Genomic DNA, 26715 nt, shown 5'->3' with positions numbered 1-26715 from the left:
GATGCTGCAACATCCCTTGCTGGATCCCACCATCCTAACCCCAGGATTGCCCTTGGGATATGGGAGGAAGCAGGTATGGGGTGGATGCAGAGATCCCAAACCTCTCACAGGGGCAGCTCAAACTCAGTCAGTTTTAAAACAACAGACCCAGCCCCCAACACACACACACCTTCCCACAGGAGTTTCCAGAGTTTCTGCCAATGGCACCAGTTTGAAACACCAGTTTGGGCTTGATTTTAAACATTTAGTAGCATTTGGCAAGTGGATAAATGACTGGGACCCTGAAACCCTTTCAGGCTGCAACGTGGAAATTCTCCAAAAACAGAAAGCAACACACGGCGCTTCCCGGGAAGCCAGAGCAGAATCCTCCTGATGCACAGGTAAAGGAAATAAAAATAATGATAATAACAATATTAATCATTAAAAAAAAAGGATAAAAGAAAAAAAAGGCAAACCCCCCCCCCACCAGTTCTCTTTAAAGGCATTTAAAGACACTTTCACTGCAGGCCCAGGAGTTGAAGCGAGCACCCTCAGCCAGAAGCAAAGACTCTGCCGTGAGCAGCGACACTTACGGTGCAGACACCCGTCCTCCCCGGCCAGCTGGGACCACCCCGGGCAGCACCTGTACGTGGTGTGGGATCTCAGCTGGTACAGCTGCCTGTAGCCTGTGTAGTACAGCACCCTGGAACACAACAGAGAGACACCCAGCAGGGTCAGCTCCTGCTGCACAAGGAACTGGGAAAACAGAGCTGGTTACTCTAAATGTGGAGGCAAAGACAACGAGGAATTGTGTTTCCAAACGTGCTGATATTGTTTTCCACCTGGTCTGGCAACGATCACTGATGCTAAGAAAATACTCCTAATTTACTCTAATTGGGAACACGAGAGATGAGCGCCCAGGTCCCCATAACACCCTGGATTCTCTTCTCCTCTAACCTATTTCACAGCTCTGAGATCCCCTCTTACACTTGTTCACAAAGGAAATGTAAATTTTAAGAACAACAGGTATTTCAGCTTTAGTGAGCAGGAGCAGGTGTCTCCAAGGGTCTGGTGAGCTAAAAAATCACCAGAATCCTGATGGCAACACCAAGCTCCTCCAAAAGCTGTGTTGTACACAGCAAGGCTCCACAGCTCGGCAGGGGATGCTGAGGATCCCTTTAACTACTCCAAGTAGTTCCCTCCAGGGTGGGAGCTGAGGGAGTAAAGCAGGGACTCATCTGAAGTGTAAATAAATAAAAGCGACAGGTTTTTTCCCGGAAATTTGATGTTGTGTGTTTGTGAGAATTGAAACACAGATAAAACTTTTGAAGCTGATTTTTGCAAAGCCCCGTTGGCACAACATGAAACTGCTCCACCAAAGCAAGTCAGGCAAACAACAACAAATATTTGGCACAGCAGATGTGTTGTGCATGTCCACTGAAAATATTTATCCTAACTCAGTCGAGTTGTTTGATTTCATCTGAATGTCTCTCTACAAAAAAAAAAACCAAGTAACGGTGAACCATTAATTCCCAGGAAGGAAACCTTTGGACTCCTCTGTGCCAATCAGCACGTGGAAGAACAGCTGAGAAAAATAAGAGCAGATTCCAATATTTTTTTTTTGTATGAGTTGTTAGCACATTATGAAGGAAATAGTTGTGTTCCAGAAGAAGCTGAGAAAGCAATTTACAGGCACCAGGCTCCGATGCATCAGGATCCTCCTGGTACCAGGAGCTCTGTCCAGCCCAGCCTGGGGAGGACAGGGGGCTGTGGAAGGAGAAGGGGAGATGGTGGGTGCAGGGTGGTGTGAACATAACAAGGAGGCTCAGAAATGGGGAGGAAAAGGTAGAAATAGTGAGGTAGGACAGCTCAGGGCTGATCCCGGGCTCCTTGTGCCCCAGCAGCCCCTGGGCAGTGTCACCCCCACCCGCCCGGGCGGCTCCGTTGGACACTTCAGACCCTTCCACCAGTGCAGGCTTCTCAGGAAAGGCAAATATTGTGACAGCCTCGGTGCCTGTGGGTATCTGGGTGCTGCAGACAGGAAAGTAAGCCACACAGGAGATACTTTATCTTCGCGTTTCTGTTTTCTTTTGTGTTCTAAGGAGCCCCTGGCACAGAAAATGTGGAATGAGCCAGAACTAATGGAACCCAGGAAATCCTGCTGTGTCCTGCTGCTGGAAAATCCCCTTCCAGCCCCTCTGGGGTATCACTGTCACTCCTCCAGGTTTGGTTACGGAGCTCTGAGCAAAGCTACCTGCTGTCATCACTCACTGGGAAGCTGCACACCGGGAGCAAACCCATCCCTTCCCGGGGAAGGTGGAGCAGAGCAGGCTGAGGATGCTCCGTTCGGCTGCCAGGGAGCAGGTGCTGGTTTTCCCAGTCACCTCTAGGAACTCAAAGGTACCGAGGCCGACTTCAGGCCAGATCCTGACGCTGTGAATGCACTTCCTGAGCCTCGTGCTTCCAGAGCCAGGTCCAACTGGAGCAGCTCCAGAGGGTGAGACGGAGGCTCCCCAGAGTCCCTGTGAGCACCACTGTTCTCGAGTGCTCAGCACAGGGGAGCTTGGCAGGAGAGCTCCCAGCTATTGGAACAGGTTTGCTGCAGTGGGAACTCCCAGAGCTTTAGAGTGAGGGGATCTGGGACAAAATGACACCTGAGGAACATTCTGCTCTCACAGCTCCTGGGGTGAAATATCTCACAGGCTTCTCCTCTGCATTTTCATCAGGAACAGAGTTTTGGCACTGGGCTGTTCTGATATTTAGAATGCAGCAGAACAGAAAGTTATTTCATTTCAGTCTCTTGATTTGTGATGTCAAAACCATCCATTAAAGAGCTGAAGGGACAGCTGGGGCTGAAGGGCTCCCAGCCTTTGAAGTAGAAGCAGACAGGGCACCCATCCTTTCAAAGCCTTCCCTTAAAACACAGCCAAAAACCAGACTCTGTTTGCTCCTTTGTTACCAGGACACGGATCTCATCACCAGGGTAATTACTGGCAATTACAGGTTAGGAGGAATTCCCAAAGTCAAGACTTAAAAGCTGTCTCGAGTCCAAGATGTTTCTTTGAGATGACAACTATCATTATTCTGTAAAGGCTCGTAGGTGCCTAATGAGGCCGGAAAAGCAGGTGGAGGACGGAAGCAGCTTGGGCACGTTGTAGTTTGGCTGCTGGGTAGGTAAGAAAAGTGCAGTATTTGCACTGTCACACGTGTTCAGAGCCCTCCTTCCTCAGGCCCTCCTGCCCGGGCTCCCAGCTCTGGACAGCTGGAACTCAAGGGATACTACGAGTACATTCAAACTCCGCTCGCCTGTGCCAGCCCAGCTCCACTGAGCTCTACACTCTTCTCACGTGGGCCTGAGCATGGTCCAGCTCATGGAGTGAAAGGAAGGTGGTGATGCTGCAGCAAATCCTGCTGAGTGCCACCCCACCAGTCCCTGTCCTCCACCCCATCGCCGGCACCACAGCCACAGTTACAGTTATTTTTAGACAAGAGCCCTCCTGCAATCAGCCCTGTGAGACAAGAGGCACCGAGATGCTTTGAAGCATCTGAAGACACAGGAATAACACACGTGATGTGAACAGGTCATTTCCTTACCGCAGCTGGATCACAGGAAGCAGGTGTCCTACGTGGGAAGGTGGGAAATGGCCCACCACGAGGAGCCCACCACGAGGAGCCCACCACGAGGAGCCCACCACGAGGACGAGGCTTCTTCAGGACACAGGCACCTTTCCTTCAGGAATTCCTTGACAGCTTAAAAACTCTGTGTCGTGGATGTGCCAGGCGGGATCAGACACCACCAAGCTCGCTTCCCCGCTGCTGCTGGGGAGCAGGAGCCACCTTTCAGCCCCCAGGGAGGGACCCCAGTGGAAGGCAGAGCACCTACCTGCGCTCGTAGCCCGTGCACCAGCGGCGGCCCCCGCAGTCCTGCTTCCACACCTTGACGGCGCGGGTGAGCGCCTGCACGCACGGCTGCTGCTGCCCCACCACCGCCAGCTCCTGCTCCGCGCAGACGTTGGGCCTGGGACACAGAGACGGGGGTACAGGGGGGCTGGGAGGGTTTGGGGGTGCACAGAGGGGTCTGGGGTGTCCAGGGGCGCAGCAGTGCTCCCACTGCCCCAACAGGCTCCTGCCGTGGGCAGCTGCACTTCCTGCTGACGGGGCAGGAAGGTCTTGGGCAGCCCCCAGCATCTGCCTCCTCAATTAGTTAAATCACTGCAGGGAACAGAAATCGTGCCAGGTCAGCCCGCCACAGTGGCGGTTTCTCACTCATTCAGAACTAAGACTAATTCCAGTAAATAAAAGGAATATATACAATGCAGTAAGGAAATAAGGGAAATACCACTTGCACTTTGTTTCTTCTCTAATCCTAACTCTTTCTCCCAGCAGAAGTCAGTGGTTTTAACTAAGAATAAAGAGGGAGACATTTATCCCTGACTCTATAAGCCACGAGCCACACAGCATTTGGGGCTGCTTCTGCTGCTTCCAATTCCACCAAAGGGATCCAGAGTTTTCACAAAGATACTTTCTATAAAGGAAGTAAAACGAAATAATTTTGACGTGGTGAAGCTCAGATCACAGCTGGCATCCGACTGCTCCGGGTGCTCCACTCCAACTGCAGCCCGTTGGCACAGGGTTCAGCTCCAGGGCCTCGTCCAAGGAGTCCTGAGAGCAACTGTCAGGGCAGGAGCACAAAACCCCTGATGCAGGGAGAAAAAGCAGCTTCTTGGAAAACGTTTATCTGCTAAAGGACCCCTTTTACTGAAGAACTAAACCCCTCAGGGAGGGCGGGTTGGAGTCAGTGCCCCACACCACACCGGCTCCATGGACAAAGGGAATTAGAGCGATCCCCTGGCTCTGAGAGACCATCTTCTGGCAGGAGGCCAAATTTGCAAGGAAGTTTTCCAAAGCAGCCAAATGATTAACACCAAACTGTAACTGTAAAATGTAATTAAAAAGAGCAGCCTACGTGCTGCTGGAGTAACAGCAGCGGGTGGGGAGGAACGTGGAATAAGAAAGATCCGTGAAGTGCCATAAAAACAGCCCATCTGGGAAGAAAGGGCAAACTATTCAGAGAAGAATCACCTCTTTCAGAGAAGAATCACCTCTTTCACTCCCACAACAGCAGCATTTCAGTTAAATCTGGGAGTTTACAAGCAAAGATTATCAAGGTTTTCGATATTCTATTCCCTTTTTTGCACATCTGGTAGTAAAGAAACCCACAACAGCCCCTGCTCCCCTTCACTCTCTGTTCCTCGCTTCTTCCTTGATTTGAAAACACTGTATTTGGCTCCTGCTTTCCAGTTCCCTGCCCGATAAAACCCCTCCGGAACTCGCTCCTTCCTACTCACATGTGGGGCTGCAGTTTGCTCCCAGAAGCCAGCGGAGATATTCGCAGGGCCAGGATGAACGACAGTGCCACCGCAGGAAACTCCATCGCAGCCGCTGCTCTCCCTCCAGGTGCTCCCAGCGGGTGCCCAGGGAATCCCAGAGCCTCCCCCAGCACAGCTCCGCCAGTTCCTCCTCCTCACGGGCAGACGATCCTGCTGCCTCCTGCTCCCAGCTTGCCGGTGTCTCTCCTTGGAAAGGACAAAGCTACCGGAGCACAGGGGAGTTCTCGCGGCGGGAAAGCAGATTTATCATTCCTGGATGCTTCCTCCCTCTTGGGTTCATTCAGCGAGTTTCTTCAGTCCATGGGAAGTGATCACAGTGCAGGCTGCTGCTGGGTTTTCCCCCAAACCAAACCTGGCTTCTCATGCTCATTTGCTCGCAGTGAAATGCACTGAAGTGACTTTTCCTTCTGGGATTTGCTTCCTGACAAAGCCCAGAGATCTGGGGGCTCACAAGACCTGGGCTGTGTCCAGCAGCGCAGCCCCATGTGGGCTCAGCTGCTCCGGAGCTGAGATCCCCTTCCCAAGGCACTCTGAAAAACAGTACTTGGCAAGAGGAAAGAAGAAGGACGGGAGCTCTCCCGGCAGGAGAATCCCACTTCTCAGGGGCTTTCCCCAAAGCACACGGGGTGCTCCTTCACTCCATCCGCAGAGGGGGAGGCATCCTCCTGCCGCAGCTCCCACCTTCCTCCGCAGCCGGGAGCGAGCAGCTCCGCGGGCACGAACACACGCACCGGAGCAGCTTCCCTGCAGTTCACGGGAGTCACAAAACTTCCCCCTGCCTCTCCAGGTCCAGCTCCTTTCCCTCACATGCTCTCCTGCCTCTTTGCTCGCTGTCAGCCAGAAATCCCTCCCACCAGCGGTGCCCAGCCCCGAGCAGGGGAGGGGGCGGCCCTGCACACGGGGATGGAGCAGCGATGCTTCGGGTCTGCTCCTCCACAGGCAGCTCTTCTGCACTTCCCAGGGCCAGCTCCGGACACACCACCTTCCCAGCAGCTCTAAAAACACCCAAAGAGAGATTCAGTCTTTCCTAAGCACTCCAACAGATAAACAAATTGATCACTTCCCAAGGAAATTCTGCTGACAGGGACAGCTCCAGCTGCACAGCGGGATGGGGAGGAGAGCAGAGCAGGGATGCTGCGCTGAACTCTCCAGCCTCAAGAACCTGCCAGGAAACCCTTCCCAAGGGCGAGGAGGAACCAGAGCAGAAGCTGGGGCACTCCAGGGCACTCCTGGCTTCTGGCAGGTGCTGATTTCCCCCAGAGAAGCAGGATAAGAAGGTTTGGATAGTTTCACAGACATATTTTGCCACTGAAGGACAACCATTAATCAAGACTAAAGTCCCCAAGGGCCATGCCCATAATCTGGTGGCTCTTGGAAGAAACCAAGAGCTGCTTCTTACACCAGAACCCTCCCAAGGTCACAGCAGTGCCATAAATCCCACAGGTCAAAGAAAAGAGCAGGTGAGGAGGCTTAATGCTTCCACTTAGCAGTAAAATATCTGCCAAGCCTAACGGATGGGAAGAAAACATCCTTCATTCTTCCTCGGGAAGAAAGGCAGCTACATAAAGATGTTTTATAACAACAGAGAGAGCTCCAGGATATAATAAATCCAAGCCTCTGTTTTCCTGTCCAGCATTTAAAAGTTAGGACTTTTCCAACAGTAGGAAACGGGCTGCTGCTCCCAATTAGACTTCCAGGGATCCCTCTCAATGGGCAGGGGCTGGGCAGAGCCGGGAGTCGAGCTCCCTCTCCAGGACACGGCTCGGGGCCAGGAATGGGGATGGATCAGTCCAGCCACAGCTCCCACACTGTCTCAGGTGACAAGCCTGGCTGCCACACGGACAGGACACAACTCGCTGCAGGGTCCTGGCTGGCCTGGCATGGTGACCCTCCCAGCCACAGCCACCCCAGCAGGCTGCCAGTGGGGAGAAGGGGAAGCTCCTCTGGGAAAAGCTGCGCTTTGAGCACAGCACGAGGAGCGACCAAGCATAAAGTCAGATCTGCAGTTCTTCTAAAGTCTCTTTAAAGACAGCAGCAAGGTTTCCCACCTAAACAGGCTCATGTGAGCAAGGGCTGCAGAGAACACAGCAGGGAATTCGTGGGACACATGTGAAAGTCAGATATCTGAAACCCAACCCCATCTGTGAAGTCAATTGGGTATGTTTTCAATCTCATATCATTTCCCAGCACGGCCGCCCGCCAAGGATGTCATCCTCTGGCTCTGGGTACAACAGCACTGACAGTGGTCCAAGATTTGATACAGTTCCATAAACAGTGATGATATCTGCAGTCATGCCAGAGCCCACAGAAACCCAAACATCAGCATGCCCTTCATTCCCAGCGTTATTTAATCTTCGCTATCAAGCGTGCTGGGTGTGATATGGGTGTCAGGGCTCTCAAATCACAGTCCTGTCCCCAGACCTGCACTGCTCCAGTACCTTCCTGAGCTCTGACCTCATGGTGTTTAAGGATCTCATACCTCTGACCTGGATTTGCTTCACAGGAGCTCCAACTGACTGCTGTAGGTCCACAAATCCTGTTGCTTTGTGGGTACATCAGAATCCTTCTCCAGACCACCTGGGCAGAGCAGAGCATCATTTTGGTTAAGCCCAGGGCTTCCCACTGGACTCTCTGTGCTGTGTGTCATGTGCTTGTCTTCCTCAGCCCCAAAAATCCACAGCAGAGCCAAGACAGGCCTCATACACCTCTGGGTGTGCAGCAGGAACGGCACCTGGTACCTCACACAGCCCCAGATGTGCGAGAGCAGAGACACCTCGTACCTAATACAGCTCCAGGCAAGGGACAGTGACAGCACCCACCACCTCGTACAGCCCCGGGTGTGGGACAGTGATGGTACCCGGTACAGCCTCGGTGTGTGATGGTGACAGTACCTGATGCAGCTCCTGTGCGTGACGGTGACGGCACCTGGTACCCAACACAGCTCTGGGCAAGCGACAGTGACGGCATCCGCCGCTTCGCACCGCCCCGGAGCGTGATGGGGACGCGCCCGTTACCCAGAGAGCGCGGGTAACGGATGCCCCGCATCCCGTGCCCCGCATCCCGTGCCCCGCATCCCGGCGGCCGGGCTCTGTCCGGGTACCGCCCGCGCATCCTCCGGTGCCGCCTCCCGTGACCGTGCCGGGGCTGCAGTGCCGCCTCCCGTGACCGTGCCGGGGCTGCAGTGCCGCCTCCCGGCCAGCGAGGAGCGGGAGAGGCACGGGCAGCCCCCGAGCCGGCCCCCTCGCTCCGCCCCGGAAGGCTCTGCGGCCCCGCCGCGATGCTGCAGCTGCGGGACGCGGACGAGCCCGGCCCGGGCGGCGGCTCCGGCAGCCCCGGCAGCCCCGGGGCCGCCACGCTGGTGCCGGGGGGGGCCGGGCCGCCCTTCGAGCCGCCCGCGCCGCGGGCCCGGCAGACGCTGCGGCCGCTCAGTGTCCGCACCGCGGGCCGCGCCGGCCGCCTGCGACAGTACTTCGTGTTCCGGGTGCGCGCCGGGGAAGGGCCGGGCCGGGCCGCCCGCAGCCCCCCGCAGCCCTGACCTGTGTGTGCCTTCCTCCCGCAGCCCGGCACCATCGAGCAGGCGGTGAGCGAGATCCGGGTGGTCGTGCTGCCCGCCGAGGACGGGGAGGTGCAGAGCGTGTGGCTGCTCACAGAGTGAGTTCCGCGGGGCACGGGGGGAGAAGCGCCAGGGCGGCCTCGGAACCACTAAAGCTCGGTCCCATTCTCTTACCAGAATCGATCACTGGAACAATGAGAAGGAGCGTCTTGTCCTCATCACGGACTGGTCCCTCCTGGTGTGTAAGTACAACTTCATCAGCCTGCAGTGCCAGCAGGTGACCAGGATCGCCCTCAGCGCTGTGGACACCATCTCCGTGGGGGAGTTCGAGTTCCCACCGAAATCTCTGAACAAGTAAGCTGCCACAGTCACTCTGTAACGACCTTTGTTATTGTGAACAATGCTGGCCTGATGCTGATCACTGGAAGGGTCAGAGAATTCTTCTTTTCACTTACTTAGCTCTGCAAACAGTTCCTGAAGCTTCATTAGAAGACCTCAGGGTAGCTGCTGGTTTGCTGGTACGGTCAGTAGTTGCATTAATAGCAAGTTGCTCAAGGACTTTCAAGATAAGTTGAGTAGATTTGGGAGCAGGAGTTTGTCACCATTATGTAATGCAGTAAGTAGCAGCAGCACCTGCAGTGTTGTCAGGTCCCCTGTACACGTGGGCTTTCACAGGCTGTGCAGGTCAAGTTCCACATCCCAGATGTCCAAGGAGTTTCACCTTCTTGCTGTCAACTCATAGGAAGGTTCCTTTGCATGTTTAAGGGCTGAATTCATGCTAATTCTTGCCTACAGGAAAGATTTCCTATCACTTCCATTTCAGCTTCCAGTTTCAACTGTCTTTGTCAGGCAGAACTTTCTAGTTAAAAGGTGCCTCAACAACTGGAAAGTCTTCCCCTGTTAATTCCTGTCTCCACTGCAGGCGGGAAGGTGTCGGTATCCGCATTCAGTGGGACAAGCAAAGCCGGGCCTCCTTCATCAACAGGTGGAACCCCTGGTCCACCAACATCCCCTACATCACCTTCACCGAGCACCCCATGGCAGACGCTGACGAGAAGGTCGCATCCCTGTGCCGGGTAAGGAACGGGCCTGTCCTGATCACTGAGCTCAGAGGCCAGATACAACTTAGATTACTTTGAAGCAGTACATCAAACAGGAGGAGTCACGCCAGAGGTGGAACTTTGAACTGTGAGCTGTATCCAGTCCCCAAATTTTGACTTGCAGCACGGCACAACTGCCCGTTTTCCTCCAGCCACCCATAACTGGATGAAGCACAGAGGAAACTGAAACTTCCAGAAGCAGAGTCCTGTAAAACCGAAAAGCAAATGGATCATGGCCTATTCCTGCTCTTACTTACCTGACAGGCTGGGGGATTTTTCCTCTAGGACTGCCAGCTAATTAACAGCTGGTTTAATTGGTCACTGAAAACCTTCACTGAGGGGGTTCTCAGTCCTTCTTGGAATAGGTGATTCCCTCTGGAGTCCTTAAAACTAGAATGCTTTAAGTGCAACACATCAGTCATCAGGGCAGAAATAAACACTTGGTCACTGACACATCTTTACCCATCCAGCCCACGTTTAAGTCACGTGTCAATAGTGTCCTGTGTGACTCGTTGAGGTTAAATATCAGAATGTGACATTTATCACAGTATGAGATCCCTGACAACTCTGGCTTTAGTGTTAATCCTTCTCCATTCCACATCAGCAGCTGTTTCCCTAACAGTTTGTAAAACAGTGGAAAAACAAGGTGACTTTTTTTTCTTTCAGCTGGAAAACTTCCAAACACAGCTGATCCAGGCTGTGAAGAAAGCCCACAAGGAGGGCCCTGTGCCAGGGAGTGCTTCTGGTGTCCTGGTGCTGGAGCGGCCCATCCTCATCGAGACCTACCTGGGACTCATGTCCTTCATCAACAACGAGGCCAAACTGGGCTACTCCATGACAAGAGGGAAAATTGGATTTTAAGCCCCCTTGCTGTCCCCCGTTGAAGGGCAGGTGACTTGCTGTTGGTCCCTGGGGAGAGCACGCTGAGGGCAGAGCACAGCGGGCAAAGGGGAGGTGGGGGAAGGAAAGGGGGTGGTTGTAGGACAGTTCCAGGTCGCTTGGGGAATGCACAGATTGGATTTGAGGCAGACACAGGGTGGTGTCAGTCTGGTATTTTGTACCTGATGTACAGCCCACGTGGTCCCTGTGGGGTGAGCAGCGGCGTGTTCCGTGTCCTTCCAGGCCTGTTCTTCCTGTTCATGAAGTGCCCTTGGAACCTGCTGAAACCCCACCCAAGTACCTGCTGTACAATAGAACCTTTGTGTCACGTTACTGCTGTATCCCTGTGTATGGTGTCAGATCCTACCCTGTGCTTGGGACTGATTAGTGTTGTCTAAAGAGGAATTACTGTTCCAATCTCCATGATCTCAGCACTCTCATTAATGCCTGTTAGGAGTTTTGAAAGCTGTCAGTCAGTCTTTAACAATATTTGCTGGCTTTTGCTAAAGCTGCACTGCTCCACCTGCTCAGCAGCAGTTGGTGAACTCTGAATATGCTTTTTGTAAAAATCCCTCTAAGAACCCACTGGAACTTCCTCTGTTTCCTTGCTGCAGCCACAGAATAAAGACTGTTGTGAGAGAACATTGCCAAAAGCCTCACCAACACATTTGCCTTCAAAGCTGTTCTTTGTAAAACTGAAAAGGAATTCTATTTTGGTTAGATTGATATTCTTAGCCATTTTTCTGAAATCTACTCTAGTTGGGGCCAGGACTTTTTAATGGAGACAGAGAAAAAACTTTCAGCACTGTGTGTCAGCCTTGCTTTATACATTCCTGCCCTGAGCCTCACGTCCAGGGATTAAACTGAGAAGCAGCACAAGAGACACTGAGCTGGCATTGCTGAAGAGGTGATTCTTTGTGCATGACCTTCTCTCCATGCCCTTTTATCAAAGCCTTTATCTGCTGGATAAACACTGTGCTGCAGTGGTGTTTTTTTGGCCTTAACATAGGTGTGTGTTTGTGAAACTCATAAAAAGCTGGAGTCCTGATGGAATGCAACAAGCTGCATTGTCCCTCTCTGTGCATTTTCTAAGTTGTCTGTTCAATTTTCATTAACCTTGCAGTAAAGTTAAATTTCAACTCAATTTGGTCTTTGTTCTTCATTTTCTGGAGACAGGCTGTGAAATTAGGCATCACAAGAAAAAACATCCAATAAATTCCTACACAAGGGGCTCCCTCCTTGGAAGGACACAGTGGAAGGACAGTCCAACTGCTCCTTCCCTACCAAACCACCCACTCCCAGTTGGCACCAGAGAATTGGGACAAAAACTGCCATTTCAGTTGCCTGTAATTCAACATCCTGAAATGTCAGTTGTCATCCCTCTTGTAAAGATTCCATGTAATAAATCCACAGTGGCCCAGGCACAGTTACTGCCTCCCATATTGTGTGCAAATAACAGTTTCCTCATGCTGGGATAAGTCACTGCATAATAACAAACTGAAACAGACTTTAGAGTGCAGAGGTGCAGGTTTATAGTTTGTAACTATCAAAATATTTATTGGAAATTAGAAAATTTAAATAATAGCTATACATTATATACACACAGAGCTACAGTCTTGGAAAATAAGGGTTCAGAGTTGACACAGAGAAATGTTCAACTCCATCAATATTCAGGTTTTTCTTGCAATCCAGACTCACTCCCTACATTTCAGTTGCTACATCACTCAAGTGCAATCACAATACTTCACACACTGAGCTTGGAGCTCCTTCAAATAAATAATTTATAAATACAAACACTTCAGATTGGGCAACACATTTTTACCCTTTTCCTCCTCCTTCCTCAGACTTGGGAGCATTCTTAGTGCATTTTAATTTTTTTATTTTACCTCTTCTCTTTCTAAGTAACACACACAGCAGTTGTCCTTACTCAGGAGCACCATGGAGTCCCCGCTGGAATGCCAGGAGAGAGACACGATCTGGAAGTCGCCTGCAGGAAGAGATCAGAGTGTGTCAGCAAGGAGCTGGCAGCCCATCCTCCTGCTGGAGGAAAAGGCAGCTGGAATCAGTCACACAAACCCCTGTCAGCCCCGTGCTCTGTCCTTGATACATTTGACATTTGCTGCCTCGTTGTGAGCTCCTCTTTTTTTTGAGGATAAAAATACCCGCTTTTAAGAAGCTCCAAGAACACACCTGAGCCATTTTCATGATAACACTCGGAGTGATTAGTAAGTGGAAAGCTATGTTGCCCCTGATCAGCTGGTGGCAGCTCCTGCAGGGCCTCACCTTCCCCGGGCACCTGGACGGCCACGCAGCCGGCGGGGGACCACAGGAACACTCTGCTGGTGCCCGTGCACAGCGCCAGGCGCGGCTGCCGAGGGTCCCACTGGAAACCCTGGACGGGGCACAGCTGCTCCAGCACCACCAACAGCTTCAGCCTCCGGATGTCCCAGACCCACACAGCGTTGGGAATGCTGTCTGCAAAGGAAGGGCCAGTCATGTAAGACTCGAAGGATGAAAGGGTCACACTTGTGTTTTTTAAACGGACATTGACTGACACAAACATAAACTAACAACACAAACCTTCAGGTGCACCCCAGGGGTGCCACCACTAGAGTCTTGCCAAGTAAAGCCTTCAGCATTGCCTTGGAAATATTGCAAAAACAGTAAAAGAAGTGAAGTACATCTCCCAGTTCTTCCCTGGCTTTTATCTCATCAGTCTGTTTGGTGGGTTTTGCACCTGACCCACAGCTTTGGCATCTAGACATGAACAGCTCCTCAGGATCATTGAAGGGAAAGATGGAACATTAATTCCATGACTTTCACTATTTGAGGCAGCCAGAATCCCCCCTGCTACAGGCTGTGCAGAGTTCTGCCTTTCACAAGACCCAGGCTGTAAATGGAGGGGAAGATTTTCGTGTTCCATTTTCAACACAGTGACCTTGCACACACTTGAAGAAATACAAAAACCTACTATTTTCATCAAATACAGAGCCAAGGTTGTGTTCTGGCAGCTCACACCACTTGACATACACTAGAAGACAGAGGCTGGGTTGCCTCTGTAGTTACACGTCTCAGCAGAGCTGATTTTACAGAGCAACAAGTGCAATAAGAAACCCCCCCATTCCCAGAGAGGGTTTCCCTTTAAGGCAGAGCAGTCGGAACTTACCATTTTTGGTTGCCAGGAAACAATTGTCTGCACTGAACGCCAACATCCCAACTCCCACTTTGGGATTTGCCCTGTCAGCAACTGGTTTGATATACTGTAAAGAAACTGGCACCTGGGAGATCTCATCTGGAACGGGAAAGAAAAGCATTTCACTAAGTGAGCCTGAATGGACAATGCATTTAAACCCCAGCTGCTAAAACCCATCATCCCTGAAGCAATAGGACCACATTTTACTCTTCTCCAAGATGTTCCAGTCAAAACTTCAATTCTTTCAAGATATTGCATATTCATATAACCAGCTTATTATTTCCAGCCCTCTGACAAAAAAGGAAAGGCTGGAAATCCAGGCAGGTCTGAGATTAAATTAGGAAAATAAGGAGGGATCAAAATTTCCACTACCTTTTAACTAACATTTCAAACATTGGTGCAAAACAAAGGTCATTAACAGTGCCACAAACAATGAGATTGGTTTTTACTGCTCTTGAGAACATCCAGAGGATCTGTTCCACCATCCAAGGGGCAGAGTTCACCTATACCATTGATTTATAGAAAGACTTCCCATGGCAAACTCAAGTGTCTTGTTTAAGTAAACTTTGGCTTACATTTACTCTGTGTGCTGAAGAGAGAACTGGTCAATGCTTTTGTTGGAGGGAAAGAAAGTCTCTCTGTTTCAACAGATGGGGATTTCTCCACTTCTTTGTACACAATCTACAAAGAAACAAGTGAGAGTTCTACAGAAGGGCCTCGGAGAGTTTGATCATGGGCTGTTACCAAACACTCACACCCCACTGACTCTTTGCACATTTATTATATCTTAGAATCCCCTGGTTCATCAGAGGAAAGGGCTTTGGTAGACAGACATGGAATTCAGCATTCCCAGGGAATCCCAGGCTGTTTGGAAGCATGATCAGTAAAAACACTCCTGTGACAAATGCACAAACCTTGAAGTCTACAAGGAATGAATCTGCCACAGTGCCCCTCATTCATTATTCCTGACTGGAAAATAAATCATCCTTGTTACAGTGGGAACATGGATTTCATTTTTGCAGCCAAGAATCTTTAATCTGATTCTATCATAAATAAACTCAAACCAAGTGCAGCATTGCAGAAGGAAATAGCAAAAATATTTCAGCATGCCTACAACATATTCCCAAACACAAGCACCAGGCTAAAAAGCACCAACTGCAATTCCTGCCTGTGTAGTGGAGATTAACAGAGCTATTTCCATTTGTTTTCCATGACATATTTTACACCTAACTGGAAGTAAAGGCATTTCTCAGCCATGAGAAGCTTTGCTGAGGTGCTTTAATGGCTCGTGCCTTTCTTCTGGTTAAGGGACACGAGCAGAGTTACAGTCCACACACAGACTCTGCCAGGAGACCTGTGCAGTCCCTCCTACAGTGGCAAACAACTCTACACACTGTTCTTGTTACCTCTGTGGATGAGATCAGCCTGGGATTTTTGGAACAAGACTAAAGCTCTGTGCCTGCTGCCAACGACCCAGAATCTGTCAGGCCTTGCAGGTACAGGTATAGAGGATAAAATCAATGCTGACAGATGTTCCAGGAAATGCTCTTTAGGTGAGCTGGATGAGCCTGTCCACACAGGATGTGCCTCTAAACATCACTGGAACTGGACTGTGATCAAAGTCAGGAACTGTATAAAGCTGAGACAAATCCCTCCTCCTTCCCATGGGCTGCACACCCAAATCTGTAATGCAGCCACCACCTACACCAAATACACTGCCATATGACAGGAGCATCTGAGAATCTCTTAGTGCTAAGGAGAAGATCACAGACACATATCCCATCAAATTTGAAAGGATTCCCCCATTTTTCTTACATTCCCAAGTTTTCATGCAATTTCCCAAGCCCTAATTAGGTGTTGGGGGGGGGGAATCAAGGTCTCCAAAATGAAATGCATTTACCAGCATCTTTCAGATACAAACAGCAGCACCAAAGCTCTGCTAACAACCCCATGGATTTGGATCTGTACTCACAGTCTTTTTGCTGGCAATGGTTGCTGGATGCTCAAACTCTGTGATCTTCTTCCACGTCACGTGGTTCAAGATACGCACCTGGCTCAGGAAGCATTGCAAGAGCAGACTGTCAGGACAGGGCTCTACAAATGGTTTAGAAAAAAGAGGGAGAAAACAAACCTATTTCTCACCTTCTCATCAAAGCTGCCAATTGCCAGGAACTGGCTGCTGGGGCTCCAGGCAACCGACTTGATGCCCAGAGGCCACTCGTAGGCGCGGTAGGAGGAGAGCAGTCTGCCATCGAGGGAGTACAGCAGGAGCTTGTACTGCAACACAGACAGGCACTTGAACACCAGCAGGAGTGTCAGAAACCAGGCAAAGCACTCCTCCCAAACTCTCTCTGTTTAAAATGCAGCAAGCTAAATACAGAGGTCATGGTCTCTTATCTACGAGTTAGCAGGCTCCAGGCTTCATGGCTCACTTTTTGGATGAGTAGTTTTATAATTGTAAAATCACTGTGCAGTGCAATATCAGTGAAGCTGCAGAAGACTCTCACAGAGGATTCTTCCATTATTATTTCATTATTTCAATAGCACCTTCTGCAATGTCTACAATCAATTATTTTTTGCAAGATAAATTAGAAAGAATTTGCTGTCATTGAAGATTTACAGAACGGTGACACCCACTTGCAAGGGCATCCATCCCAAATATAAGTACAATATTAAACAAAAGCTGAACTCAAACCATTTTATGTTTAAAAGAAACATTTTAAACACCAGTTTTTTTATTTACTGCTTTCTACATGATGCCTAAAGACCAGTTGAACTCTCCCAAGAAAATTATCTGCTTTTCTCCTACCTCCAGGCACGAGTCCCACGCTGCCAGCACACAGCCATTAGGAGCCCACTCAATCCCAAACAGATCCTGTGTTTCAGTGTCAAAATGCTGCTCCCAAAAGAGAAACCACAAACCCATTTGAAATATTATGTCAACAAATCCTGACAGAATGTTCAGTTTTATACTTTCAAGGGCTACCACAAATGCAAAAGAGCCTTTTGCATGCCAGAGTAGAAACAGAAATATTTCCTTTTGTAATATTTGCTTCCCTTTATAGAAAGGGCAAAAGTTTCTATACCTTCAAATGAACAGCTTTTCATAAGAAAATTAAATTAGTTACACTGAAACAGTCAAGAAATCCAGGTAGAATTCCTTGTCTCAAAGTCTGGTACAGGATCATAGAACCCCAGAATGGTTTGAGCTGGAAGGGACCTTAAAGTTCATTCTGTTCCCCCCCCCTGCCATGGGCAGGGACACCTTCCACTAGAACAGGTTGTTCTAAGCCCCATCCAACCTGGCATTGAACACTTCCAGGGATGGGGCAGCCACAACCTCCACAACAAAGATTATTAGGGAAGAGCTCAGGAACACAACAAGCACTTAGTGATAGTTCCCAAATTTTTCTATCAGCTTCTAGTGAGCCTCAGAATTCCTGAGCCAGAGGTGACACCACACATAGACAAGTTCCTGCTCGGTTTAATTGCTCAGATCCACCCAGTTCCCCACAGCAGTGTCACCCTTCCTGGACTGATCTCACGAGTGAACAGTTTATATCACACATTCTGAGTATCTAGCACTTGCTCCTCTCACTATTACTACTGTAGTAATGTTACAACACATGCAGCAGTGGGAGGAGAGGGCAGAGCTTACCCTGAGGAGCTGCCAGTTGCTGCACACGAAGATGCTGATGAAGTCCTTGCAGTCGCGGCGCTCTGCCACGGCCATGTAACGCCCGTCCTTGGTGAAAACCACCCCTGCCAGGGGACAGAGTTCATTAGAACTGTGTTAAACAGAAGAGAGACAACAAGGCAGGACGGCTGATGAGTCTTCAGTGAAGAACAGTTACTCCCAATTCAAAGCAGAAATGAAAGAGCAGAAAGAATCTCTTCGCAGAAGGTCACATTAATCAAGGCAAAGCACAGTGTTACTGATTCACTTGTGTCAGCAATTTTTGAGCTTGGAATGTACAATTTCTCAGGATGCAGTGCTTCAAAACACATCTGATCACTGACAGTTGTTATATAAACCCCACAGATTTCAAGTAACCACTTCATTTAGCCTGGCTAAATGGATCAGTTATGCAACCATCAGTTCTCCACCAACTCCCAGGCATTGCTTCCCATCCACTACAATTTTATCTGGAATACATAATTGTCTTTGTCATCTGTGGGACACAACCCTCAGGCAGGAAACTGCTCTCCACAGCCATGTGGCCTGACAGCCCTGGCACGAGCTTCCCTTTCCAACCCTTCCACATGCAAAAGATGAGAAAGGCCACTTTGGATTAATGTTTTTTCACCACAGCACATCCAGCTTAATTTTATGCCTTCACACTAAATTCATTTTTTCCTGTCTGCCACATTAAAAGGCCATTGCTGGGTAGATGTGTGACACTCACCCTGCTGACATGCTTTGGGGTACTTGATGTAGGACACAGACTTGGTGCACAAGGACCACACCGTTATCCGCAGCTGGCAGAGAGACAGGGAGCACTTTGGGTTATTTTTGTAGATAAAAAAAAAAGAATTAAGCAAATAGAAAAACATCAGCCTAGTTCAGCAACACAAAGTACATCAATGAACCTTCTGTGGTTAATTAAACTCTGTGGCTACTCAGTATGGCTCAGTGTGGGTGAGGAGTTCTCTCCCAGCCCCCTGCAGATAGCAGGGTATTTACCCCAAATTTACATTGCACCACACTGAATACTCTAGAGGGGTGCACAAAATTCACACCAACAACGTGGAGATTTGCATTTTGCACTTCCCTCCTCAGCCACATAGAAGGAGGCAATGTTACAGAATTACTGAAAAATTAGAAAACACCCCAAACCTGCCCTGCCAAGCAAGGCATGACACTGGTGTTCAGGGGATTTCTGGAGCTGCAAAGGGCAGGCAGCTGCAGACCCAGCCTCCCCACAGCTCCCCAAGGTCACAGCTGCACCCCAGGCTTGGCCCTGCCATCTGCACATTATCCAGTTAAAAACAAATACTCCCTCTCCCTTGGCAACGGCAGCCCCAGACCCAGGGACACTCAGGATGGCACGGGAACCTTTGCATTTGGAGCTGCAGAGACCACAGACAGCTTTTCCCTTGTGTTTTCCTATGTTTTACTGCACTGAGGTAAGATTCCAGAAGAGCTGCAGGTAGAGCTTTTTGCAGTAAAGAAGATTTTTTCCCTAATATCCAATCCAAACCTACTCTCTGTCAGTTTGAAGCCATTCCCCCTTGTCCTGTCTCTCCAGGCCCTTGTCCAAAGTCTCTCTCCATCTTTCTTGTGGGCTCCCTTCAGGCACTGGAAGGCCACAATTAGGTCACTCTGGAGCCTTCTCTTCTCCAGGCTGAACAATCCCAATTCTCTCAGCTTTTTCCTCCCAGCAGAGCTGCTCCATCCCTCTGATCATCCTGGGGCCTCCTCTGGACTCACTCCAGCAGCTCCATGTCCTTGCTGTGCTGTTCCCCAGGGCTGGAGCAGCTCTGCAGTGGGGTCTCACCTGAGCAGGGCAGAGGGGCAGAATCCCCCCTACAAGTGTAGCAGGTCCTGGAGGAATCCACGAGATGAAGGGCATTAATCAGGTTTTATCCCTGCACCCCTCACGTCCGGCCACAGGAGCCCAGCGTTGTCAGACTGCTCCTCTGCAAGGTTTACTTTAAAAATACCAACACGATGCCTCCACACATTCTCCTGCAGCAACTGCAGTGCTGAAATGCTGCTGGGGACTATTAATTGCATCCCTAAATGCACTGGCTGCTCTGCCTCCCCCGAGCAAAACACACAGCACACATTCCCCAGCCACTTAATACAAGCTTAGCAGCTGCAGGCTTCAAATGCTGAGGGCTGGATCGTCATTTCTCCTGACAAAGGCATCCGAGTTTACACCTGTGCTGCCACTTGGCCTCACGATCAGCTCCCCTGGCCATCCTGGACCACCTTGGCTGCTCTGAGCCTCAGGAGGCAAAACCTTGCTGCTCACGTGGATCTCAAGTGCACAGGAAGAGGGAAATGTCTGGAGGTGAGACACAGCACATCCCACGCTGAGCTCCCACTGCCACCTCTGCCCTGCCCGAGGCTCCACCGCAGGGAAAAGGCAATTACACCCTCCTTTTGAAGTCTTTCTGCATCCATCTCTGCTCCACCATGGAGCCACTGAATCATTTGGGGTCTGTACCCCAGCCCAGAGCACTGAGTGCCACGTCCAGTCCTTCCTTGGACATCTCCAGGGATGGGGACTCCACCACCTCCCTGGGCAGCCTCTTCCTAGGCCTGACCACCCCTTCCAGGAGGAAATTCCTCCTGGTGTCCAACCTGAACCTCCCCTGACACAGCTTGAGGCCGTTTCCTCTTGTCCTGTTGCTTGCTGCCTGTTCAGCTTCACTCCCTCTCTCCTGCCAGGGCTGCAGGCTCAAATGACTCCTGCAAGTCAGAGCCCATGGACCCACTCTGTCCCAACCCTCTGTAACCTCTCACCCAACTCACACAACCTGAGGGTTTGGCCCAGTGTAAGAAACGTTCAAAACCAAACCATTTTGATTCCTGCAATCAGGATCCTTTTCTGTTGTTCCATTTGTGCACACTCAGACGTTCCCACAAACTGAGAATCTCACATTATGTGCGTAATGCATGGATTTCACACCCCCTTACCTGGATTAACAGTGTGTTTACAATTAAATTGTGACAGAAAGGGAAAACCTACATACTCCCACCTAGAACATTATTCCACAATCTCACCCAAGTTGCCAACATAAATTAGATGAAGAAGATTAGAAAGATTATGTCACAGCCCACAGAAAGGATCAGGAGAGACGGAAACATCAAACACAGAGAAACAAAACTTTTCAAAAATGACAGGAAATTTGCATTGCTGCTTGTTGCCTTTCTCATGGAATTTGGGGGGAAGGGACAATTGCCTTTGTAGCAGGAGAACAGACCATGGTCCATTAATTCTGCAGCAAGCCCTTCTCCACTGCTCATTTTGGGGGATACCTTCTGTCCAGCATCGATGACTCGACTGAGGGGAGCTGTCAAACTCAAATCCTCACGATAATGGTGTCTGAGAAGTTTTCAGCTGTTGTTTTGCAGTGGAAAAACAAACCAAAAGCAGAAGCATTTTTAAAATAGCCTAAAAACAGCTGAGAAATAAAAAGTATTTGGATGGTAACGTGATAAACAGTGTCCAGCGCCGGGCCCAGGACTACGGCCCGATGTTGACAGCTCCAGGCAGGTGTAGGACTGGTGATTTTCAGCAGACAAAAACACACTTTTAAACAACCTACAGCTCAAATGACTGTCAACTCTTGTCCCAGACTTGACTGGGTCACTCGGCCCCTTACATAGCAGTGTCTGTCAGCACTGGATTTCAGAAGATTATTCGGAGCACATTCCTCGCCAGAAAGCATTTTTCAGCCAACGCAGCCACTCACAGTTACTAAGGATTAGCCCGGATACACACAAAAACACACACTTCTCCCTGCTGCTGGAGTTCCAGAGAAGCTCCTTAATGCTTAAGGACCTAATGTGGAAGGAGAGAAAGTACAGTGTATGTAGTTTATAAGCACAGCTCTTCAGAGAAGGACTCCAGAACATCTTCACACCATTTATCCCAAAACACAAGGGTCATGAGGAAGCACAGAATCCTGGAATGCTCTGGGTTGCAAGGGAGCTTCAAGATCATCCAGTTCCACTGACATCTTCCTCTTGACCAGGTTGTTCCAAGTCCTGTCCACAGTCCTGTCCTGGCCTTAAACATTTCCAGGGACATGAAGAGGATCCACTTGCTTTCTCCAGATCTTTCACCTGTCACCCATGCCTCTAAATTCGGGTGGAACAACGGCACTGGTTTGATATCTTCCACAGGACACTGCCTCCCAGAGCGGATCTTAGGAGAGAAATGCAGACCACAAAAAGACTGACTGCAAGTTAGTTGAATCCCAAAAGTGGGTGTCAAAAGCTGGTTCCAGACTCTGTTCAGTAGTGCCCAGCAACAGGACAAGGAGCGATAGCCATAAATGACATAAATGACAGCAAGTTCCACCTCAACACAAGGAAGAATTTCTTTCCATGGAGCACTGGAACAGGAGCCTAGGGAGGGCATGGTGTTTCCCTCTCCAGAGCCATTCCCAACCCACCTGGACACATTCCTGTGTCACCTGCTCCAGATGACCCTGCCTTTGCAGGGGGTTGGACTGGATGATCTCCAGAGGGCCCTTCCAACCCCAGCTATTCTGGGATTCTGTAATGATTTTTCTGAGGCACTGGTAAGTACAGACTGCTAGAAATTAATAAGTACAAACACATCCCTTAAAAAAAAAAATTTCAGGGAATAAGAAAGTAACTTCTGAGCTTTCAGTGGAGCTCACACACTGACCTGAAGCATTACATGAGTGATTAGTTGGTGCTGTTTGAAAGTGCCAGGAGGCCAAAGCCGAGCTGAGCTGGCTGGTGGGGAACCCCCAAATCCCCCAGGCAATCACTGGATTTGATAACATGCTGATATTAAATATCCTCACAGTTTGCCCCCAGCACTGCCCACGTCTGTCCCCCCAGACTGTGGATTTAGCAGAGGGAGTAAACACAGCTCGGAGCGCGGCCGGGCCCAGGCAGCTGTCTGACAACAGCTAATTTAGCAACCTGTTTACAGCTGGAGAGGAAACTTATCCCAACACAGATGCCAACTTGGCAAAGGCTTAATGAAATCCTCTAAGGTCAAAGCAAGTTCTGTTGGGAGGCAATAAATCCTTGCTGGGCCACCCCCACACACACGTGCCAGGAGATACTCCCTGGGAGCGCAGAGCACCCGCCTGCAGTGTCCTGACTCCTCCACTGCTGCCTGGCCAGCAGGGATGGCTGCACTGCCTCCAGGGTGCAATTCTGGGCTCACTTTTTAATTTGAATTGCCATCAGAGTAACTCACACCCAGGAAAACCAAGGCCTAAACTCACCACTCCTCGTACTCCACAGTCTAAAGGGGTGGGTCTGCACACACACACAGTCCCTGTCTGTACCCCCTGACACTGGGGTTTGCCCAAAAAATAAAGGAAGAAATCTTGCAATGCAGCATGTGAATTCAGTGCTAGCCAGGACCATGGCACATAACCCTACCACCTAAAACCCAGCCAAAGGTTTGAAGAGTAAACACAAGGAGAAATGTAGCTCTCATATGTAGTTCTTGGCTATTTTCTGACCCTTCGTTATTGTCCTGAGTCATCAGCTCTAATCCAAAGGTGGACCAGTCAGAAACCACAGGCCTTCCAACTTGGATTCTACCATAGTGTGCATTCCCCAATATGGCTCTTAATAAGCACCTAGAGGTGTTTTAATTTTAATTTTCCAACTGGTTCCATCAGTAGTCTGACTCCTGTGTATCAAATCAAACAACTGGGAAAGTATTTCCAAGACCTGGATCTAAATCTCATCTCACAGGTCAATAAACCTAACCTTGTATTTTTTAATTACACATCACTCAAACAAATATGGCTTGGGTTTGTTGTTTGGGGTTTTTTTGCTAGAAATCCTGCAAACAACATATTGGATTTCTAAAATTCTAAATTTGATGAATGCCATAAAAATATCAAAATTATCAGAATAAGTTCTCAAACACATAATTTTACCTTCAAATTTGAGAGTCCATTTTCTATCTTATCCCCAGAAGCAAGAGAATAAAGTGTTAATGGAACAACAAACATCCACCCCGGAATTAACCTGGGTTACACACGGGAACACAGAGCTGCACTCGTGTTCTCCACCACCACTGCAGCTTTAAGAGCTTTGGGTTATTTTAGGAGGCAAAGGGCAGACAGCAACATCTGACACCGTGGAGAGCAATCCTGACTCGACACTCACATGGAACTCGGTGGTGTTGAGGATGTGACGCCCGTCCGGACTCCAGCAGGAAGCCACCAATCCCGCCGAGCCCTCGTCGATCTTACAGTGCCAGTCCGGCTGCTCCAGGGACCAGACCTGGGGCAGGGGGCAACCAGACAGTGCAGGGAACAACAGCTCATCGACCCCTCTGCTCAGGGGAACTCCCTCCAGCTGAGAACACGCTGCTGCACCCCATTCCAGGCAGCCCAGGAGCCCCTGACCGCCCGTGGCCATGAAGGACTGGCGCTGGATCCCACTGCAAAAGTGAGTCCCACCCCTCTGGGTGATAATGGAAGTGGCAAATGAGGTGGGGTTGGTTTTTCTGTGACAAATATTCTGAATATTCAACACTTAAAAAACAGTTTTAGTCTGTTCAACAAGTCTGCATGTTATTTATTTTCTACTGCAGTAAGAAACTGGTACGATAATCTCCAGCTTTGATTTGCTTTATTAAATGTTTTTATTCTAAATATTCTTTTTCAAAGTAAGATGTTTGTTATGGCTTTAAAAATCCTGGCATGCTGGGTTATCCTCAAACTGCATTATCAACATCAGGAACTTCAGCAGACCTTCAGACTAGTGCTGGCTATTAAGCTCTCACTCCCAGCACACCCAAATTCCCACCAGGAAACAGATTCTCTCCTGCTTTTGTCCTCACCTGGACAATCCCTCGCTTGTACATGGCACACAGGATGAACAGGGAGTCCGATGACCACTCGATGTACTGGATCTTATCCAGGCAGGTGTAGAGCTGGAGGACCTGGAGGGAACTCACATCCCGGACCACCAAGCGGTGCTGGACACACGAGGCCTGAGTGGGACAGGAACAGGGCTGAGCAGGGGCAGCATCCTGGGCTGGAGCACTGGGACTGTCCCTGCCAGGCTGCCACTGCCCAGCTCACTGCCATCCAGGGTGTAAGTTCAGAGAGGGTCAGAGTCACGTTTTCAAGAAAAAATTCCTCCCTGGGGTGTGGAAGCCCTGGCACAGGCTGTCCAGAGAAGCTGTGGCTGCCCCATCCCTGGTACTGGGTGATCTTGGAGGTCCCTTCCAGCCCAAACCATTCTGTGGTTCTGTAATTCTATTCTGTGTGCACTGAGCTCACTGCAAACTACAATGAGAACAGCTAAACCAGGAGGGAAGGAGGTTACAGTAATAAATAGAATCCTCATTCATTCCATCACTCCTGGCTAAGTAATTCTGCTCTTACAAAATGACTCTTTATCTTATAACTATTATTTTATTTTGTAGAATCCCAGAACGGTTTGGGTTGGAAGGGACCTTAAAGCCCATCCAGTCCCACTCCCTGCCATGGGCAGGGACACCTCCCACCAGCCCAGGGTGCTCCAAGCCCCGTCCAACCTGGCCTTGGGCAGGGATGGGGCAGCCACAGCTTCTATGGGCAACCTGTGCCAGGGCCTCCCCACCCTCTCAGAGAGGAATTTTCCCCCACTATCCCCTCTAACCCTGCCCTGCGGCACTTCGAAGCCATTCCCCCCGTCCTGTCCCTCCAGGCCCTTGTAGAAAGTCCCTTTCCATCCTTCCTGCGGCTCCCTTCAGGTACTAACTAAAGCACCAATTAATTCACCTAAAGTTGGTTTAGCCTCAGCCAGGCCTCCGTTACAGACCCTCGCCGCCCCGCTCAGGGCTCGCACCCGCGGCCTCCGGGGCTCCGTGTCCGCCCCGGCCCGGGGGCCCCGCGCCGCGGCCGCTCGGGGGCTCCGCCAACCGCCCCGGCCCGGCCCGGGCGGAGCGGCCCCGCTGCCCGCGGCCGGTACTCACCAGGCACTTCCCGTCGGGGGAGAAGCGGCCCAGGAGCCCCGAGAGCTCGAACAGCTCCGAGAAGTTCATGGCGGGGGCGGCGGCGCCGGGATTCGAACCCGCCGCGCTGGGCCCGCCCCGCTGCTCTCCCCCCACCGCCGGAAGGGGCGGGGCCGCCGCGCGCCGGGGGGGTGCGGTGCCCGCGCCGGGCCGGCAGGGGGCGCCCTGCGGCGGGAACGCGCCTCGGGAGGTCATTGATATGCAAATGAGACGTTAATGAGGCGCTTAATGAGCCGGGGGGGTGTTCCCCTTCCCCCGCCCCCTCCGGGGTTGGCAGAGCTCCCCGTCCTCAGGGAACCGCCCCCCCTCATATGGCGCCTTTCCGCGGGCAGTATCCCGCGCCCGGGAGTGCCCTGGGTAATTAATCGCCCCTTCCGGCTAATCAGCCCTCCTGGCTAATTACCGACAAGTGACAGGAGCACAAGCGGGACGTCCCCGCCGGGTTCCCCGGGCAGGACAGAGAAACTGACGATTGAAATAGACGTGCCCCAGAAAAAGGATGTGAATGGACTGGAATCCATCAATCAACAAATAGACAAATAAATAAATAAACAAACATACAGACACACCAGCGAAGGGGCAGAAGCGAGATAACCCCTCCCGCGGGACATATTCCCTTGGGAAACAGCCCGAGGGGGGACGGGGGCGGTGACAGGGACGCGTGTCCCCAACACGCTCCGGATCCCACGCGTCCCTTCCCGGGGGAACACACGGCTGCCCTCGCCCCTCCGCTCCGAACCCCAGCATTTTCGGGTGGCAGCAGCCCGGCTCCCGTCCCAGTGACAGCACGGTCCGGGTGCGACCCACCCCCCTGCTCAGGGACCACAGCCACCATCACCTAAAAATAAACCTCCCGATCAGAGAAACGCTCGCGTCTTGTTTTCATTGCGGATTATTTGGGTTCCAAAAACCAGTTACAGGCACTCCGGTGTATTTG

At 50.6% G+C, this 26715-nt stretch overlaps 3 protein-coding genes across 7 annotated transcripts in view; 1 reads left to right on the top strand and 2 right to left on the bottom strand.

Moving 5' to 3' along the window:
- The window catches only part of MEGF6 (multiple EGF like domains 6), a 73146-nt gene extending 64662 nt beyond the window's left edge, over positions 1 to 8484 (bottom strand). Inside the window, exons 1-4 of one of the 2 annotated variants that reach the window (XM_064678351.1) lie at positions 7849 to 7931; positions 5328 to 6364; positions 3863 to 3997; positions 573 to 682 (exon numbers count right to left, since the gene is read on the bottom strand). In XM_064678351.1, the coding sequence (XP_064534421.1) occupies positions 573 to 682; positions 3863 to 3997; positions 5328 to 5413 (331 nt within the window). In that variant the 5' untranslated portion in view covers positions 5414 to 6364; positions 7849 to 7931. Of the gene's footprint in view, positions 1 to 572; positions 683 to 3862; positions 3998 to 5327; positions 6365 to 7848; positions 7947 to 8260 lie in introns of those variants that run through there. The other variant, XM_064678350.1, reaches the window with a different exon arrangement.
- A 63-nt stretch (positions 8485 to 8547) lies between these two features.
- TPRG1L (tumor protein p63 regulated 1 like) lies at positions 8548 to 12045 on the top strand. 2 transcript variants are annotated; one of them, XM_064678368.1, is made up of 6 exons: positions 8548 to 8850; positions 8929 to 9020; positions 9100 to 9276; positions 9845 to 9998; positions 10689 to 10913; positions 11145 to 12045. In XM_064678368.1, the coding sequence occupies exons 1-5, from the start codon at positions 8647 to 8649 to the stop codon at positions 10881 to 10883; spliced, it is 822 nt and encodes a 273-aa protein (XP_064534438.1). In that variant the 5' UTR covers positions 8548 to 8646; the 3' UTR covers positions 10884 to 10913; positions 11145 to 12045. The 2 variants fall into 2 exon arrangements, with proteins under 2 accessions (XP_064534438.1, XP_064534437.1); XM_064678367.1 differs by having other exon boundaries at positions 10689 to 12045.
- A 379-nt stretch (positions 12046 to 12424) lies between these two features.
- On the bottom strand, positions 12425 to 25882 carry WRAP73 (WD repeat containing, antisense to TP73). 3 transcript variants are annotated; one of them, XM_064678364.1, is made up of 12 exons: positions 25740 to 25882; positions 24618 to 24770; positions 23939 to 24055; positions 18501 to 18573; positions 17753 to 17856; positions 16904 to 16990; positions 16237 to 16371; positions 16067 to 16144; positions 14670 to 14775; positions 14068 to 14193; positions 13185 to 13376; positions 12425 to 12888 (listed from the first exon to the last, which is right to left on the bottom strand). In XM_064678364.1, the coding sequence occupies exons 1-12, from the start codon at positions 25806 to 25808 to the stop codon at positions 12779 to 12781; spliced, it is 1350 nt and encodes a 449-aa protein (XP_064534434.1). In that variant the 5' UTR covers positions 25809 to 25882; the 3' UTR covers positions 12425 to 12778. The 3 variants fall into 3 exon arrangements, with proteins under 3 accessions (XP_064534434.1, XP_064534433.1, XP_064534435.1); XM_064678363.1 differs by having other exon boundaries at positions 18501 to 18594; positions 25740 to 25879; XM_064678365.1 differs by lacking the exon at positions 25740 to 25882 and adding an exon at positions 25546 to 25629 and having other exon boundaries at positions 18501 to 18594.
- Positions 25883 to 26715: the final 833 nt, after the last annotated feature.

Source organism: Pseudopipra pipra, chromosome 22 (genome assembly GCF_036250125.1).
Source record: "Pseudopipra pipra isolate bDixPip1 chromosome 22, bDixPip1.hap1, whole genome shotgun sequence".
NCBI lineage: Eukaryota > Metazoa > Chordata > Aves > Passeriformes > Pipridae > Pseudopipra > Pseudopipra pipra.
Note: the sequence above shows the minus strand (reverse complement) of the source record. Positions and strands in the feature narration are given on the sequence as shown.

What these genes read in the sequence shown, in the direction of transcription:
- TPRG1L (XM_064678368.1), top strand. Translation starts at nt 8,647, where the DNA reads ATGCTGCAGCTGCGGGACGCGGACGAGCCCGGCCCGGGCGGCGGCTCC. An exon ending in GACAGTACTTCGTGTTCCGG is followed by an intron (nt 8,851 to 8,928) that starts GTGCGCGCCGGG and finishes TTCCTCCCGCAG; the next exon opens with CCCGGCACCATCGAGCAGGC. An exon ending in AGGTCGCATCCCTGTGCCGG is followed by an intron (nt 9,999 to 10,688) that starts GTAAGGAACGGG and finishes TTTTTCTTTCAG; the next exon opens with CTGGAAAACTTCCAAACACA.
- WRAP73 (XM_064678363.1), bottom strand. Translation starts at nt 25,808, where the DNA reads ATGAACTTCTCGGAGCTGTTCGAGCTCTCGGGGCTCCTGGGCCGCTTC. An exon ending in CTTCAGCACACAGAGTAAAT is followed by an intron (nt 14,194 to 14,669) that starts GTAAGCCAAAGT and finishes TTCCCGTTCCAG; the next exon opens with ATGAGATCTCCCAGGTGCCA. An exon ending in CGTCCAGGTGCCCGGGGAAG is followed by an intron (nt 12,889 to 13,184) that starts GTGAGGCCCTGC and finishes CTCTTCCTGCAG; the next exon opens with GCGACTTCCAGATCGTGTCT.